At 47.4% G+C, this 16,901-nt stretch overlaps 1 protein-coding gene across 9 annotated transcripts in view; it reads left to right on the top strand.

Moving 5' to 3' along the window:
- KIF1B (kinesin family member 1B) overlaps window positions 1–16,901 on the top strand; it is a 140,947-nt gene that overhangs the window by 118,853 nt on the left and 5,193 nt on the right. For all 9 annotated transcript variants that reach the window (XM_019541656.1, XM_019541658.1, XM_019541659.1 and 6 more), the window contains 14 exons: window positions 897–1,005; window positions 1,690–1,756; window positions 3,310–3,394; window positions 3,670–3,775; window positions 9,646–9,760; window positions 10,333–10,466; window positions 11,033–11,094; window positions 11,800–11,945; window positions 12,271–12,510; window positions 13,300–13,371; window positions 14,015–14,136; window positions 14,956–15,105; window positions 15,543–15,735; window positions 16,476–16,594. In XM_019541656.1, the coding sequence (XP_019397201.1) occupies window positions 897–1,005; window positions 1,690–1,756; window positions 3,310–3,394; window positions 3,670–3,775; window positions 9,646–9,760; window positions 10,333–10,466; window positions 11,033–11,094; window positions 11,800–11,945; window positions 12,271–12,510; window positions 13,300–13,371; window positions 14,015–14,136; window positions 14,956–15,105; window positions 15,543–15,735; window positions 16,476–16,594 (1,720 nt within the window). The remainder of the gene's footprint in view (window positions 1–896; window positions 1,006–1,689; window positions 1,757–3,309; window positions 3,395–3,669; window positions 3,776–9,645; window positions 9,761–10,332; window positions 10,467–11,032; window positions 11,095–11,799; window positions 11,946–12,270; window positions 12,511–13,299; window positions 13,372–14,014; window positions 14,137–14,955; window positions 15,106–15,542; window positions 15,736–16,475; window positions 16,595–16,901) is intronic.

The raw sequence follows: 16,901 nt of genomic DNA on the forward strand, positions 1-16,901 counted from the left end.
CTTGGCCGTCTCTTTTTTGTGAAGGCTCCTGAATGCTGAAGGTGAGCCGGCAAAGATAAACAGACCTAGGCAGGGCCAAACTCCAAGCATGCAGAGGCTGAAATGGGTCTCCCTGGAGGTCAGAAAGGGGCTCTGCAGTGTAGGTGGTGTTGTTTTGAGAACATAATTTGGAGATACTGGCTTCAGTGCTGCATCTGAAGGATTCTAAACCAAATGCAAAAAAAATAGCCTATTTCTAAATGTGGGTGTCTAAGGTGGCACAGGACCCTCCCACTCATGGATCCACAGAGGTTCTATTTATAGTGAATTTATCCTTTGTGGACACTCTCTTCAGTCTGTCGCATGCCAGCATTGTCTAGGCATTTTTACCATGAGGGTAAGTGCCATGAGCCCTGACCCCTTCATGGAGTTTAGGTGACCTTAAACGGAAGCTCCAATGACCCTTTTCACGAATTGTTTAAAACAAGTCCCTTACTGTAATAGATGATGACTGTATGTGTGACTTAAGGTGAATTTTATGCTGTGTGGGTTAATGGAAAGTTGGCCTTCTGTTTTCACTTAGTGTCTCGCTCTTTGCTTCAGTAGGGAAAACTCTTATAGTGTTTCATAGTCACGGTTGATCCTCCATCTCTTTATAGACAGTGGAGGGAGGGAAGGGACTCTTGGTTTAAAAGACAACTCCTTAGTCACTCCATTGCCTAGCTGGTGTCCTTCCCGGCTTTTTAACTTCAGGTGAGTCGGTTGTGTGACACCCGCTGCCACCCCCCCCCCCACACACACACACATTTAGAGGTTTTTCTGACTTTGCTATGCTCTGATGATATTGCAGAACTAAAGTGTTGTATGACTCATTTTACCTGTGCAGTGTGTGAGAACGGTGTTTGTATTTTTTTAAGTGCCAGCCACAAAGCTTAATACGATGAGCAAAACGAGCCTGGGCCAGAGCGTGAGCAAGTATGACCTCCTTGTTTGGTTTGAGATCAGCGAGCTGGAGCCAACAGGAGAGTGAGTCCATTTTTAATCACATTTGGGATAGTGGTCTGTGCGAGTGCAGATCCCTGCAGTTTGGGTTCTGCTTAGTCCAGGTCAGTTATTCGTGGCTCTTGTCACCTGGAGGTTGTGTTGCCTTGTCTGAAACTGGTCTTCTTCCAGTTAAAGTGGAGGGGGCCATCAATGCAACTGATACTAACTGTCCTCGCTTTTGGCAGCCTGACCAGAGAGGCCAAGGACTGGAAGTGTGGAGAATAGGCCTTCCTTCACAGTGCTCAGAATTGTTTCTCTAAATTAGGCTAGACACATGGGCTGAGTAGTGTCCAGGGGATGCTTGTGCTGCTACAACAAACCCATGGCATCTGCTGTTTGAATGCCCAGAGATTTCACTCTCCAGAGCTCAGTCCAGCAGGTTTTGCACTGAGCTCAACCATGCTACAGAACAGGAGAGTTCCCCTGAGAGGAACTGCACTGACCTCATCCTCAGTGCTTTACAAAGAGCTTTTCCTGCGGAATACCACTGTACACGGAGAAGTCCGTGTTGAGTAGAGGCTGACTGTGAGTTAGCAGAAGGAGCCTCATTTGTCAGGGTATTGTATCACCGGTGTGTTCTGTCAGAGGTGCCTTATCTAGTGTCCTGCTGCCTGCTCTGTAAAGACCACCTCTAATCTAGGATGTTCATTCCTGTGCTTCCCTCAGATACATCCCTGCTATCGTTGATCACACTGGAGGCCTACCCTGCCAGGGGACATTCCTGCTTCACCAGGTACATGCCTAGGCTGGGAGGGCCAATTGGCATGCCAAGCTCTTTGTGTACAGGGGACAGATATTTGTATGGTTATATCTCTTACTTTGCAAAGGGCCAAGCTCTTCAGTGTTTCTCAAAGACTCTTTCTTTTGTCAATCAATGCTACAAAGTCAAGCACTATTATTAATGGTGAGATTATCCTGGTGTGGGTATGAGACTGTATTAGGGTTTGTGTTGAGTTTTCTCTAATTAGGACCTCCCCCGGTGGTATTTAGGCAGCTTCTTTGACTGTGTTGCTTTTTAGGGGACAGCACCTTGCATTAAGTCCATATTCTATTTCCGAGTGAAGCACTGAGGGTTTGCTGCTGCTTTTGGCAAGGCTGTAGTGCAGTCTTTTAAGCAGGCGCAGCACATATGGTTCTTTACCTTGTGTAACTGCTAGTGGGCAAGCACACAGGAAAAGTGATTTACCTTGCAAAACTGGAATTCTTTGAGAAGTGATGTTCATATCTGCCCCTGACCTGACCTTTTCCCTCCTCCTTTGGGGTCCTTGTTACACCTGGATTCCCTAATGGCAAAGGAACTGAGCAGTGTTTGGGCTCATGCCGTCTTCTAAGACCTTAGTACGAGGGCACAGAGAAATGCCAAGGGCCTGCATGTTAATCTGAAGACTTGGAGAAAGTGCTCCTGTCCACAGTGGAACGTATGTGGACAACACCTGTTGAGAACTCCAGTTAGCATTAAGAGTGTCTGTACACAAGCAGGGAGGCTGCTCTGACACACTGTAATTACAGCACAGTGGAGCAGACTCAATTAATCAAGTCTGTTGGAGCATGGCGACTACCACGCTCCAGCAGTCTACAACGTCTCATGTATCAGTGGCCCCACGCTTCAAAATGGTGGTGGGGGCACTTTATATAAAGCTCATTGAATGAGCTTTAGATAAATCGCCCCTGCCATCATTTTGAAGCATGGTGATGCTGATACACGAGGTGCTCTGGGCGCCTTAATTAGAGTGGCGCTCAGAGCCACTCTAATTAAAACTGCCCCTTGCCTACCCCCCAATCCTGGAGTCTGTCTGTAAATTTCCAAAGTGACTTGTCTGGGTATAAGTAGTAGGGATTTCTTCCATTATGGAATGCCTATGTGTCAGCTTGCTTTTAGAAAGTTGGGTTTGCTGGAATCTGTGGTCTAAAAATTCAGAGTATCACACATGCTGCCTTTTTCCTTGAGATTTGGGTAGCTGGCTGCTGTTTCCCCATGAGGTACTTGTACCTTTCCTGGGAGTGGAGGGGAGGCCATTTTGGGGGCATTTGGAGTGCAAAATCGCTCTTAAGATGAAGCGAGAAGAGCATAGGTGCTGCTCTTTGATCTGCAAACAGGTTCTTTCTGCATGAAGTGTATTCATCACCAAGGAGAGCACAAATACTTCTTTACCTTTGTGAGACTGTTGACAGGCAAGACTTGAATGTTGGTCAACTCTGTGCTTGCTAAATGTGCTTGACTTAAAGGGTTGGAGAGTCTTGTGGGTTTTTTCCCCTCTCAGTTTTGTGCTTTTTCAATCCCACCAGGGAATCCAGCGAAGGATCACAGTCACCATAATTCATGAAAAAGGCAATGAGCTGCACTGGAAAGATGTGCGAGAGCTGGTAGTTGGTGAGTACTTCTTGGTTGGGTGATCCCGTGTGAGGAAGGCAAGCATACAAAAAATGAGGATTTTTCTTTCCGGTTATTTCCTCTGTCACTCTCAAATTATAGAGCAGAAGTGCAGTACTTTTGAAAGGGCACCAAAAGAAAAAAATATGGTTTTGAACTGCTAATTGGAACTACCTGTCTAAATACCCGGGATAAAATAACACTTGAGAAACGGCACTTTCTCTTGTGCCTTCCAGTTTCTGTTTAATCAGAAGATGCATGATTTTTTTCTTCAGGGCGCATCAGAAACAAAGCAGAGGTAGATGAAGCTGCTGTGGATGCCATTCTGTCTCTGAACATCATCTCTGCAAAGTACCTTAAGTCATCTCACAGCTCCAACAGGTAGGCTGAGGAAGTGGGTGTAAGGAGTCCTTCTGGTTCAGAACCTTAGAGGCCTCAGTTGTGCAGCACTGCTGGGAAGGTGTTGGGAGGCTGGAAAGGATGACAGTGCTTCAGTGTGGACTCCTAGGCCTGTAGATGTAATGCACACAGGTGAACAATGGGTATTAACCTTTGGTGTCACCTGTTAGAGATCTGCCTAGACCCGTGTCAGACACTGGGGACTTCCTCGTACTACAGCTGGGTGACTCCTTTCCATTTGTAAGTACTATGAGAGGAGGAGGGAAGGGGAAACTTCAAAGGAGCCTCAACAGTTTTTCCAGGAGGTTGAAATAGTAATTGAGACTTAAGACAGAGCAGTAAAGTACAAGGACAATCCCAGAGTGGGGACTGTTGTCCTTGGACATGCAGTCAGGGATCCAGAAAAGGCTTTTTTGTTAACCAGGGGTGGCCAACCTGCAACGTAAGTGCCACTTGTGGCACAGGCACCCTTTGTGTGTGGCACACAGCAGATCAGAGAAGGGGAAGGCAGCACAGATAGTGCAGGCAGTGGAAAACAGAGGAGCGGATTGGGAAGGGAGCGGAAAGCAGAGCAGCAGATTGGGTAGGGGAAGGGGTTTGGAGTGGCATTTGGGGAGGATGTGGGGCTTACTTTGGGGGACAGCTGCCAAAAAAAAGGTTGGCCTCCACTGTGTTAAAGCATCAGACCTGCTCATAGAAACCCAGCCTCTTAGCGTGCATCTTTTATTATCCCAGTGAGTCGCAGGAAGGGAGGAGGATTTACGCAGATGCAAACAAGCAGGGTCCTGTGAAGGACCTGTGCATTAGAATCAAGTGGCATGTCAGCGCTGTTTCAAAGGCTGCAGTGACCTGCCGTCTTCCTTCTTCCATCCAGTGAGGGATCAAAGCAAGTGTTGCTGCAGTGTCGTTTAAATGATAAAGGAGTGTTGGCTGCAAGCGATTGTTCTTCACTGTGAGAAACCCGTCTCTCCTGAGGGGCTGGGCTGCGGATGTCTCCTAAGGAGAGTACATTATTGACGTGATTTCATGTCCCTGGTAGTTCCGTGCTTCATTATCTGCAACAAAGGGCTGTTGAGGCAGAATTCTGCAAACGGGGGCCGGGCTTCTCCCCTCTCTGACATCAGCTGAGTCACTTGACCTCGTTCGCCGGATTTCTGTCTGCCCGGCTTGTAAATTGGGTGCAGAGCAGGAACCTCCCTCAAAGAGCAGATTATCATCAAAACTGAGGGGAGAAATGCTTTTCAACCCATCTCCTCACAGACTATTGAATACTAGTGGGCGTTCCACACAATAGCTCCTGTCTCTTCAGCTACAGACTTGGACTTGAGAATGCTGCTCTAATATTAAACTTGGAGTCAGGACTGCTGTCTGCAGTATGGGATGCTGCCCCCTCTGTTTTTATAGCAGGTAACATTATGACCATTAGGCCCCATGTCTTATTTCTTACAAGTTGACGGTAAAACTAAAATTTTGGAGAATTTCTGGATTGAAGAGAATGAATGCCCCCTGCAAAAGAAGAGGAACATAGGGAAAAATGGCATAGAGAGATCCATTGCTTTGTAGGGTATTCGGAGGGTACCGTAGAACTGCAGGCACTGCTGAGTGTGGCTGGGTAGCTAAACCTGGATATCTGCTGCCCAACACTCAAGTGATCTCCAGTAAAGAATAAGCATCTAAATGTCCCTGTTAAGTCCAGATAAATAGAAAAGGAGAAGTGACCGTGACTGCATGCACACTTCCTTGCAAAGCCTACAACACAGTGGAGCTTGAAGGAGGGACAGTGATGGAGGAGAGATGGGGAGATGCAATTAAAATTCCTTTATGGTTCAGAAAGGGAGAGATGTGGAACCCATTTGATAGGGTGGAGGGGGTGGTGCTTTTTTATTTTTAACATCTTGGCACTGATCGCTCTGTAACCAGACTGTGGGAAGCCGCTTGCTGCTCTCCAGTCAGATCTCAATGAATTTTGAAGTAGGAAATGCATATCCCTATTGCTCCCTAGTTGCAAGGAAATTTCTTCATTATCTCTGTCAGGAAAGCTTCTTGGAGGTGGGATGGGGGTGACTGAAATGAAGCTGAGACACCAGATTGCCAGGTTTTGATTGCTGGATAAGGGGATGGGTGGGTGGCAGAGAGGAATCTCTGTCATAGTCAGGGATATCTGTTCTGTTCATTCATCATCTGCTGATGTGTTTTCTGGTTGCTGTTTTTGGTCTGCTTGTTTGCTCCTCTCAGCTGTTGCTTGTCTGTTCTGCTTTTGGTTGCACTAACGAAAGCTCTTTCTATGTTTTTACAGGCTCTTTCTTGATAAGGATATGCCTAGGTATTTTCTGTTTGCTTCCTTTGCACATAAAGGTTCTTATGGAGTAGAATGCTTTATGTCTCACTTGTGTTGCTGCCATTTCCCTTTTAGCGGATTTTGTCAGCAAACCTCTCGCCCTGTCTGGGAGTGCATTTCCTCCTCCCTCATACATCAAGAATTATCCGTGTACATACAGTTCAGTAGCTGAACACATGTGAAGGCAAATTTCCTTCACCTTCAACCGAAACACATTCCTCAGTCATTCCTTGATCTTCTAAAGGAGTCAGCAGGAATTTCCCTGTACATCTAATTCTCCTGCCTTTTCCTCCTTTTTCCCACCCTAGACAGCCATGGCTAGCATTTAGCATCTAACAGCTTTTAAGAACACTTGGCTGCATTTAAAAGTCCCAGGGCAGGAATCACGTGGCTCAACCACTGGTTGGTTCAAATCCGCCCAGGCTTGTCGTGAATGCAGCTGTAACTATTAGGCTGTTTGGGTGGCCAGTACTAGGTTGGAGCTGGACCCCACAATTAGCGCTGTTGTTGATAATTAACAGTCTGCCTGTGAGCAGAGAAGCTGAGCATTCAAAAACCACACAGGATGGACTTGCCTTTTACACTAAGAAGGCATCTCCTGGTTGCAGCCAAGCAGCCTTGAGCAATGTCAGGCAACTTGTGCTGCTGCTGCCTGTGCTCCACTGGTTTGGCTGAAGTTCTCATTTTCCAGTGCTGTTGCTGTGTCACCTTTTAACACTAACATTCAGTTAAAAACTCAGCCATCCCTCAGCGCTGGATTCCCAGAGCTGTTCCTTACTTCCCTCCTACTTTGCCTTGTTCAGCACTCCCATTCCTTTGCAGGTGTCACCTCCTGTGTTGAACTTTCAAGAGGTTTGCTCACATTTAGCTTTTGTCTGTCTCCTTCCATATCTGTTCTAGAAAAGTTTGGTTTGGATGAGGCAGGGTTGTGTGTGTTCTCCCCCTCTGTGACAAACACACAAGTACAGTGGCTGTCTAAAGGTAAACCTCACCTGGCTGTCATGCTTTCCTGATGAATTCACTCACAATGCCTCACTTCACTGGAGTAGGATGAGTCTCTTCAGGCACTGCCTCTGTCCCTGCTGTGGGAAGTCCAATTCAGCAGCACAGGGTGCAAAACCTGGGCAGGGTTTGGTGCATTTGTTGATCCTCTCTGGAGACCCAGGTTCCATTTGTTTCTTCAGCCTGAGAGGTTCAGGTGATCTCAAGCCAAGACCTCATTTTCATGCAAGGACAAATGGAGTTTAGCCTTGACTGTCCCTATTCAGGTGGGGTTCTTGAGGAGTATTTGAGCTGCCCAATGAGAGGTACTGAGCTGGGCTATGTAAGCAGAGCTCACGCAGTACCTCTCCACACTGTGCTCACTTCCACTAGTGTCACAGCAGCCTCTTGTGGTCATTAAGATTCACCTTTCCCAGACAGAGACACCCTTGGGGTCTATACTGTAGCACTGAAATCCTCTGGGACAGGGCACTGGCTGTTCATAGCACTGATTTCTGCATGCTGCCTCACTGCATTAGTATGGGCACTGTTTGGTACTAGGACATCAAACCTTAGGGGAACTGCAGAGTAACCAAGTGTTGAAGATCCTGGCTCTGCAGCACATTGAGCTCAGCAATGACTGTGGAGCACTTTCAGCTGAAGTAAATGATAGGAGAAGTCGAATATGGGTCTGGAGATCCACTGTGAACTTGATTCAGATCACCTGGAGCAGCCCTCCGACTCTGCAGAGCTGTTGTAGCTGAAGGATAAAAGTCTTGCTTAGAACAAAAATGTGATAAATGATTGAAATTTGGGAGGGGAAAGGGTTTTCAGTTCACACAGTTCAGCAGTGGGTTGGAGAATGACAGGTAGAAAGCAAGCTCTTCAGCCTCCTAAGAGCGAGGTCTTACATTGCAGTTCCCCTTGAGTTCCTACTTGGTTGGCCTTCAAGGCCTGCTCCTCTGTAACAGCAGGGGGAAGGGTTTGAGTTGTCTGTCTTCAGTTAAGGCAGAACAACCACATTATTTACTTTGAGGCAAATTGATGCTGTTGAGCAGTATTAATTGGCTAGGCTGAAAGTGTGATCCACAGCTTACTGTATACCTGATTAACTCTGACCTACAGGTCATCTGGAGGAGAGGAAATTCATGGGATGCCATGGTTAAGATCAGCATCCTTGCCTCTCAGGTGTCTTGCAGGATCTTACTTATCGCCTCTGCTCTTTTGCCCGTTTCCTTGTTTCATTCTGTAGTTTCTGCCTCTGTTTGGTTTCTTTACTCTCACTTTTGGGAACTGGCATGGGAGCTCTTTAGCAATCCAGCTGGCTGTAGAAAGGAACACGGTGGGCCGTCAATGCATGTCAAGTGTTTCCTTGTGCCAGCTGTCCACTGTGGACTAGAGTGGACTGGTTGACACTGGGGAGCAGGGGAAAAGGGACCATACACAGGGATAACAGAGAATTAAGTTGGGGGGGGGGTGGGGAGCCTTTGTGTGCCCCAGGGAGTGCAGGCTATAATAGCCCAGTGTAATGTGGCTACAATACCCCTTGGAAATTTAGGAAGGGAGAATGTTAGTGTAAAGGTCCTTCTCTGAAAGGGAACTTGGTGAAAGAAATCTCTGCCGGCTGGGAAGCCGGAAGCATCTGGTGTCCAGTTTGGAGACTTGAGAGAGTGACCTAGATGGCACTGGGCACTGAGGCTTCAGTTCCCTCCCACTCACTAAGGTAGCTGGCTTAAAACTGCACTTGACCTCTGCCCAGAGTGGCGAACAAGTTGCTGGGAGCTCTTGCCTGCTTCCACGGGGCCAGCTGAAAGGATTTCTTAGTTCAGCCTGCAGTGGGTCAGCAATGGTTTGCCTCAGCGTGAGGTTGGAGCTGGGTATTTGGGAGCAGCTTGCAGGTGGGTTGCAGGAAAAGAAATGCTCTTAGCTTAAATAAAAGGCTGGCCATGCTTTTGGATGTTTCTGCTCGCCTGCAGAAGCTACTACCCTGTTGTGTAGCTTAGTGCAGACAGCATCTCTATTGTGGTTTGAGAGTTGGGTCAACACTCCCCTTAGCTGGGGATATCTACCTACTAAGCCCACAACATGTTTTAGGCCAAGGGTGCTGGGTTATGGAAAAGGATCCTTCCTTGTGTGTTGACGGTAGAATTGCAACCTAGGCACTCAGGAAGAGTTCAGTCTATTTATGCACTCCCCTTTTATCCCCACTCCTCTATGGCTTGATAGGGCTTTTAATTCTCTTCTGTAGCCTCTCAGCATTTTGCTTGCTTTTAGAGTAGACTTCTTCCTCACAGATGAGGGTACAACTAACTCCAGGAGTTTAGATATAGATGAATAATCCTGGGTGCTTTCTGCAAAGGGGGTGGAGAAGACCTGGACCTCCTTCCAGTTCTAGGTGGTCCTTGCCTAACCAACCCTTGGTAATCACAAACATATACCCGCTGATGGTGTTCAGGAAGAGGCCCTGTGCACTGACTTGCAGCAGGGGTACAGAGACGCTTTTCCTATTGAGCTGCTGTTGTGTTTTCTTCAGGACTTTCTATCGTTTTGAGGCTGTTTGGGATAGTTCCCTGCACAACTCTCTCCTCCTCAATCGCGTGACACCATATGGAGAGAAGATTTATATGACCCTGTCAGCATACCTGGAGGTGAGTGTACACTGTGCCCCATAGCAGCTGTTTTGGAATCGGGTGAAGGGAAACAACTAGTACAGTAAGGAGCAGGCATTCTGGCTATCATCTCAGCTGTACCAAGTTGCCGTTGAATGCTGGAATCTGCTGAAATGATCCTGCTTCAGCCCTTGTCTGGTTATATCTTAGGGACCAGATAGAAGCATTTTCTGCAGTAACGTCTGGTTAATGGTATAAAATCAAATCAGTGTTGTCCCCCATCAATACAGTTAGCCTCTCTGCCTCTGTTAGTCTTTCTCTGTATTTGCAAAGTCCTTTGATATCCTAGCATGAAAGTTTCCATTTAAGGACCTTCATCGCCTACATGCATTGGCTTGGCTCTTGGTTTTGTGTGCAGGAGACCTATCTTTCCCTGTAGTATGGTCACAAATGTGGAGGATGCACCTAGAAAGCTAGCAGCATGTTTTTAAAAAAGCCTGATGAGGAAGTTTCCCCACTGACAGAGAGAACACGTACACTTAAGCATATAGGTGGGCACAGGCACACGTGATTCGCTGCGTAGTGTAAACAGTCATATGTTCACGCTCTAGCTTGACCACTGCATCCAGCCAGCCGTCATCACCAAGGATGTCTGTATGGTCTTCTACTCGCGAGATGCCAAGATCTCACCACCACGCTCACTGCGCAGTCTCTTTGGCAGTGGCTACTCCAAATCGCCAGACTCGTAAGTTTCATAGGATCAGAGCATGTGTTTTGGATCCAGATCAAAAAAGGAAAATACCAGCTGTTTTCTTCTAAGGCTCTTCACTGCAGTTCCCAGCTCCTTTGGTCAGCAAACAGCTTTCCTTAATTAGGTAGTCTGATTTATGTTGAGGCAAACTGATCACCCAAACTGCCTGCCTCCAGCTTTGCCTCTTCAAATAGCTCTTTTGAAAAGCAAAAGGGTGTTTTTGTAGAAAGGAATATTTAGGCTTTCCAGCTTGCATGTGGAGAATGCTGGTCTGAGATTGAAATCTGCTTAATTGGCAGATTTCAAAGGCTAATGTGCTGGAAACAGGAAAAAGCAGAACTCAGTGGAAGTGTCTGTTCTAGGGCCCGGGCTGTCTGCTGCTTCTCAGCTTTGCAGTCAGGGGAAGATCTCTATTTTGCAAATGCGGTTGATAAGTTTGGAGGCTGAAGGACCCTGTAAATCATGAGAATGGTGTCAAGCATCTTCAAAGACACGAGTGTCAACTGTGATTGATTTCTCATTATAACTAGCTTTTCCTGTGTGGGCTTTTTTGTAAACAGCAATCGAGTGACCGGAATCTATGAGCTGAGTTTGTGCAAAATGGCAGACACAGGAAGTCCAGGTCAGTGGTAACAGCCCATTCATTCAAGCTGGGGAATGTTAACATCTCTGGGTTTTATGGCAGATGGAGAGTTTGAAAGTAATGACTTTTCATGCACAGAGGAAATAAATCTTCCTCTTTTTTAAGAGAAGCAGTTCGTGTGCAGTGCAGAGGTACTGTCATAATTGTAGAGCTGAACTGTGACAGAGGCTGGCTGTGGGGATCAAGAAAGGAGAGTATTTGAGGCCTAGCTCCTTCAAATCAGTGGAATTGAGACAAGGGTGGGAAAGGGGAGGGAGCCAGGAGAAAGGTTCCTCTGATCCCCCGATACAGGCTTTTTTCCTAAGAAGCGAGTTTGAGAGCTTGTAAATTTGCTTGTTGAAATGCAAGGCTTTTGATTGATGATAACTGGAAAAATATCAAACATAAGGCCTCTGAGGAGAAAAATGACTATTACCTTGGACTGAACAGGATTTTCAGTTCTTGGGGTTAGTGGGGTAATATTTCTGGGTTGGTGCAGGAGGCTGAATTAAAATGATGTGTATTAATGCCCTCAGCCTTTCAGAATGGAGAGATCTATGGAGGCCTTGCCCCAGGTGTGATCTTGGTGATTTTATCTATGGTCAGTCAAGTAGGGGGAGCACAGGTGCTCTATCAATCCCTGTGCATGAAGTCTGTCCTAGATTGTTCCCTCCCATCTATGCTACTTTTTTCTTGACTCTTCAGGGATGCAGAGGAGGAGGAGGAAAGTCCTGGATACGTCTGTAGCATATGTCCGGGGTGAAGAGAACCTGGCCGGATGGAGGCCCCGTGGTGATAGCCTCATTTTAGAGCACCAGTGGGAACTGGAGAAACTGGAGCTGCTGCATGAGGTACTTGAGGGGGAGGGAGCAAAGGGTGGGAGAGACATGGGCCTCTCAGCAGCCACTCTTCACTTCTCAAACTGAGAGAGAGCTCAAGAGGTGCAGGCCAGAAATAGATTCCCTCCAGATGAATACAGAGGTGGTACTGCTGCCACTGAGCATAACCTTCAACACAGGGTCTTGCTCTATTTAGCAGAGGCCACACTTGGCCTTTTAGCACTATTGCAATCCCTTTCTGCTGTGTACTGTCATATCCTAGTGGGGGGAAGCATATCTCAGTATGCTCAAGGGTAAGGACCATCCTGGAGTTGGTGCTTGTTCTGTTGGTTCTCAGGTGGAAAAGACCCGTCACTTCCTGCTGCTGCGTGAGAAGCTTGGCGACAGCATCCCCAAGTCCCTGAGTGACTCGCTGTCCCCCAGTCTGAGCAGTGGGACCCTCAGCACCTCTACTAGCATCTCCTCCCAGATCTCCACCACAACTTTTGAGAGTGCTGTCACACCCAGCGAAAGCAGTGGCTACGACTCAACAGACATTGAGAGCCTGGTGGATCGGGAGAAAGAGCTGGCCACCAAGGTACAGGTTATGGAAAGAGCAGGACAGGTCCAGTATGTGGCACTGGAGAGGCAGGAAAGACATGTGAGAAGACACCAAAACCTACAGCCCAGTCACAGCAGAAAATACAAAAGCCTTTTCCCCTGCACAACTTTGTCATTACAAATCAGGCTCTGGTAGACCTTGTTATTGTTCCCAATGGAGTAGGTGATCTGATGGGCAAGGGACAATATGCTGCTAGGACCTTAGCACTTCTTGACCTTAACTAGGACCTACTGATTTCTTGGGTAGGTGAAATCCCTGATAACTCATTTACACTTTAGGGACCTAGAACCTATCTAGAACCTATTCTTTTCATATCTGATGTGCATATCTCTTGCTGTCTCATACGTGGCGAGAGTCCTGTGCGTTGCAGAGCTTTGTTTTAAGAAGCTCCTACGGCCAAAGTTTTATATTCCCTCAATCAATCAAAACCCATCTCCCTTCAGTGAAATGGAAATGCTGATTGAGATTATACTGTTAGGAATGTAGATTTAGAAAGGGGTCTTTTGGACCATCAAGTCCGGTCCCCTGTTTGTGGGCAAACTCTTAGCACTTCTGTGTGTAAAACGTTTGCACTATGTGAATAACGTGTGCCTTTTCTGTTTGAGTGAATTTTTTAATGACTGGACTTGCCTGGACATGTGCAGTCTGGATTTCACTGATACTTTAGTGAGCAACTAAGTGGTACTGGTAGATTCCATGCTGTTTGATCTGTTTTCTCCTGAAACCTAATTGGAAATGTCTAGTTTCTTCTTTTTTTCTCCTTAGTGCCTCCAGCTTCTCACCCATACATTCAACCGTGAATTTAACCAGGTGTACAACAGCATTAGTGATTGTAAGGTAAGGCGTTTGCAGTATGGCATCAGCCAAGTGTGCAATAGGTCAGTGTTGTTTCCTGCAATACTCTGTCTGTCCCTTTCTCAAATACCTGTAGGAATTGCAAGACTGAATGTTTGGTGACCTGAAGTATAATTGTCAGTGCTGTGTATTGAATGATCATGGAAAGTAAAGGTTCTGCTATCTACAGTGTCAAAATGCCAAGGGCCCAAACTGTACCTGAATGGTCCAGCCGATGCTGGGCTTGGTTTGTTCTGTTCAGCTTGAGTCTGGAGGTGGGGGCATTCCCTGGCCCTGGAGTCTTGGAACAAGGAAGAAGAGGGATGTGGAGGAAGTCTCCTGCACTCACCTTTTACCATTACTGCTTTGGTCAGGCATCTGCCTTCTTATTAGCATTTCCTGAGAACAGAGTGTAAACTGAACAGCTTGAGAGCTCTGGCTCTGGGAACAGGGGATAAAGAAAGTAATGCAGTATTACAGAACCAGATCATGCAGTGCTGGGCTGAGGGAGCCTGTATGAAAATCAGTCTTGGTACAAACACTTCTCCATGGTCTGAACACTTGAGGCTGCGAGGGGTGGGTGTTCTGAGGGCTGTGGTCCCTTGAGGGTGGTGCCTTACCATAGCGGTTTTGTGTGTTCTTGCAGCTGTCCGATATCTCTCCAATCGGGCGGGACCCATCTGTGTCCAGCTTCAGCAGTGCCACCCTTACACCTTCATCCACCTGCCCCTCTCTGGTAGATTCAAGATGCAATTCAATGGATCAGAAGTAAGTGAGGAGGACTAATGGGATTGTCAACGGGCTCCCCCGCTCCGCATCTTCTGTCCTTGTTCCATTCCCCTTCCTTGTTTGTTTTTAGCCTATTCTCTCCTTTCCAGGTGTTCTTCCTCTTCTCTGTCATTTCTGCATATTTAGCCTCTTCCCTTTTATTTTCCTTGCCGAAGGGGCAGCCAGGTGAACACACTACATTATGGAGAGTTCCTGCAGCTTCACTGTGTATAAAGCCCACGCTGATCCTTGGCAGTTAGGCAAGAGAAGGGTTTAATTGAGATCAAACAACAGTTGACCACCTTATCCAGGGAGCTGTTTCTTGACAACCTACTTCTCATCTACGTAATTAAGAAGGACATTTCAGATAAAAATAGGATTCAGATCTCTGAGAAGAACAGTTCAGTGCTTCAGTCTCTGCTGAGCTCTCCCTGAGACAGGATGGCTGGCTAGCAAGTGCTGCCTATGAACTTTGTATAGCCCCTCAGCATAGTGGTCAGCGTGTGAAGGAGGATGTACTGGAAGAGTAGTGAGAAGCAGCCCAAGGACAAGTCAGTTCTCTGCCATGAGGAGAGAGCCTCAAGCTCGATCCTGCAGATCTTACATGAAGTGCTGTTTTAGGTGTATAAGAGTCTCCCAGGTCTCTCTTCCATGGAAGCACTTGGGGCATGGATCAGGCTCGTGCCAGGGCAGAGTAGAAATCTTGCAGGACAGGATGGGAGGCAGAATTGCTTAGAGCGGTGTCATGATCATTTGCTTTGTAGTGATCGCTTTTCTCTCCCTTTTATTTTTTTTATTTTTTTTTTTCCCCCCCCAAAGGACTCCAGAAGCAAATTCCCGTGCCTCCAGCCCATGCCCCGAGTTGGAACAATTTCAGCTGGTCCCAGCAGTGGAAACCTCCTATCTGGCCAGAGCTGGAAAGAATGAATTCCTGAACCTTGTTCCTGACATTGAGGAGATCAGACCAGGGTGAGATGTGGCAGGAGTGAACCTTCCCTGCCTGCAGACTGGGCCATCCTGGAATTCCAGGTGTCATGCCCCTTGTGAAGATGAATGCAACAGTTGCTGGCAAGACTAAAGTAGCAACCTTAAGTAGCAAGAGACTTGGACTAGCAGCAGGGCAGGGGAGCATTGTGTTGATTTCTGCCTTATTTAAAGCTCAGTCTTGTAGCTGCCTCCTTCACCAAGCTCCTGTTGACCTGCTGCATGGGCAGACTCATGGTGCAGGTGTTATTTCAATATAGGGCTGTGTACATCACTTCTTTCATGCTAGGGATTTGCAGGTATTTTCTTGAAGGGCAGGGGTCAAGCTTTCTGATGGAGGAATTGGTAGTTTTGGGGTGGGAAACAGAAGCTGATTTACTTCAGACAGTCTTAATAACCGGAATTCCCGTTTGCTTTTTCAGCTCTGTGGTCTCCAAGAAGGGATACCTCCACTTCAAGGAGCCGCTCTCCGCCTCCTGGGCCAAGCACTTTGTGGTGGTTCGCCGTCCGTACGTCTTTATTTACAACAGCGACAAAGACCCTGTGGAGAGGGGGATCATCAACTTGTCTACGGCACAGGTGGAGTACAGCGAGGATCAGCAGGCAATGGTGAAGGTCAGTCTGGGGACTAGTCCTCTTGGGCACAGAACAGAATCTGTGGGTGATGTGCATACATGATTCACACTGCCCTTGCAGTCCAATGTACCTCTGGTCTGGGAGAGCTGCCTGTAGGAGTCAGAGGCAAGAGCCATCTCAGTGGCTAGTCTAGCCCTGTGCCTCTGCTGCAGCTGCCAGCAAGGTTTCCAACCCATGCAGGGATGACTTCTGTGATGGAGATGTAAACATACAGGGAGCTGTTGATAGCACTTGGATTGAGATGTGTGGAATAGTTCGAGGCTGTTGATAGCACTTGGATTGAGATGTGTGGAATAGTTTGAGGCCTCCACCTTAGATGCTTTCCAGCCCTCTCTGTCATCCCACTGCCAGTCTTGGATGGATGAGACATGGGGGTTATGGCTCTTTGCCCCTTGACTCATGCCCTGATAGCTTGAGCCCATCACATGTGCCTGCTCTCAGTAAGAGGTACACTGCTCAATGGATCTGCCACAGCAGCTCATATGGGTTTGCAAGTTAAGTAAAGGCCTATGATATGTCCTCCTGATAATGTCAGGTTGCGAGTATTGTTCGTTCAACTGCAAAACAAGGGCAACCTAAGGAAAAATACCTAAGTCTGGTCAGTTGATGAGTGTTCTATAGGACACTGCTGCTGGGATGGGCACATTCCAGCAGGAAAGGAGGGGTTAGCCTTGGGCGGTGTCATTCCAGCTACTTCAGTGATTGATTAACTCTTTCAGACACCCAACACCTTTGCAGTATGCACGAAGCACCGCGGGGTCCTGCTCCAGGCCATCAACGACAAGGACATGAACGACTGGTTATATGCCTTCAACCCTCTTCTCGCTGGAACAATACGGTAAGAAGCAGAGCCTGAGCAAGCTGGGATGTGTCCAGGCAGCCTCTTATACTGGTGAGGGGCTGAGGGAGGCCAGAGAGCCCTCAGCCTTCTGGTGTAGAGAAGAGCTAGCCAGAAAGGCTAGGAAGCACAATGGATGCTGCGTGTGTGCTTGCCAGACGAATCCAATTTAGATATGTGCATGTAGCAGAGGTGTAGAGGGCTAAAAATGGCCTGTGGCCACCCTGTGCCCTTGCAGACTCTCAAGGGCTCTCTGCATTCCACCAAAATCATGGATGCCGCCTTGTCAGCCGGGCTGGAGAGCTAC

Source organism: Crocodylus porosus, unplaced genomic scaffold, assembly GCF_001723895.1.
Source record: "Crocodylus porosus isolate Cpor-Errol unplaced genomic scaffold, CroPor_comp1, whole genome shotgun sequence".
In the NCBI taxonomy this organism is placed as follows: Eukaryota; Metazoa; Chordata; order Crocodylia; family Crocodylidae; genus Crocodylus; species Crocodylus porosus.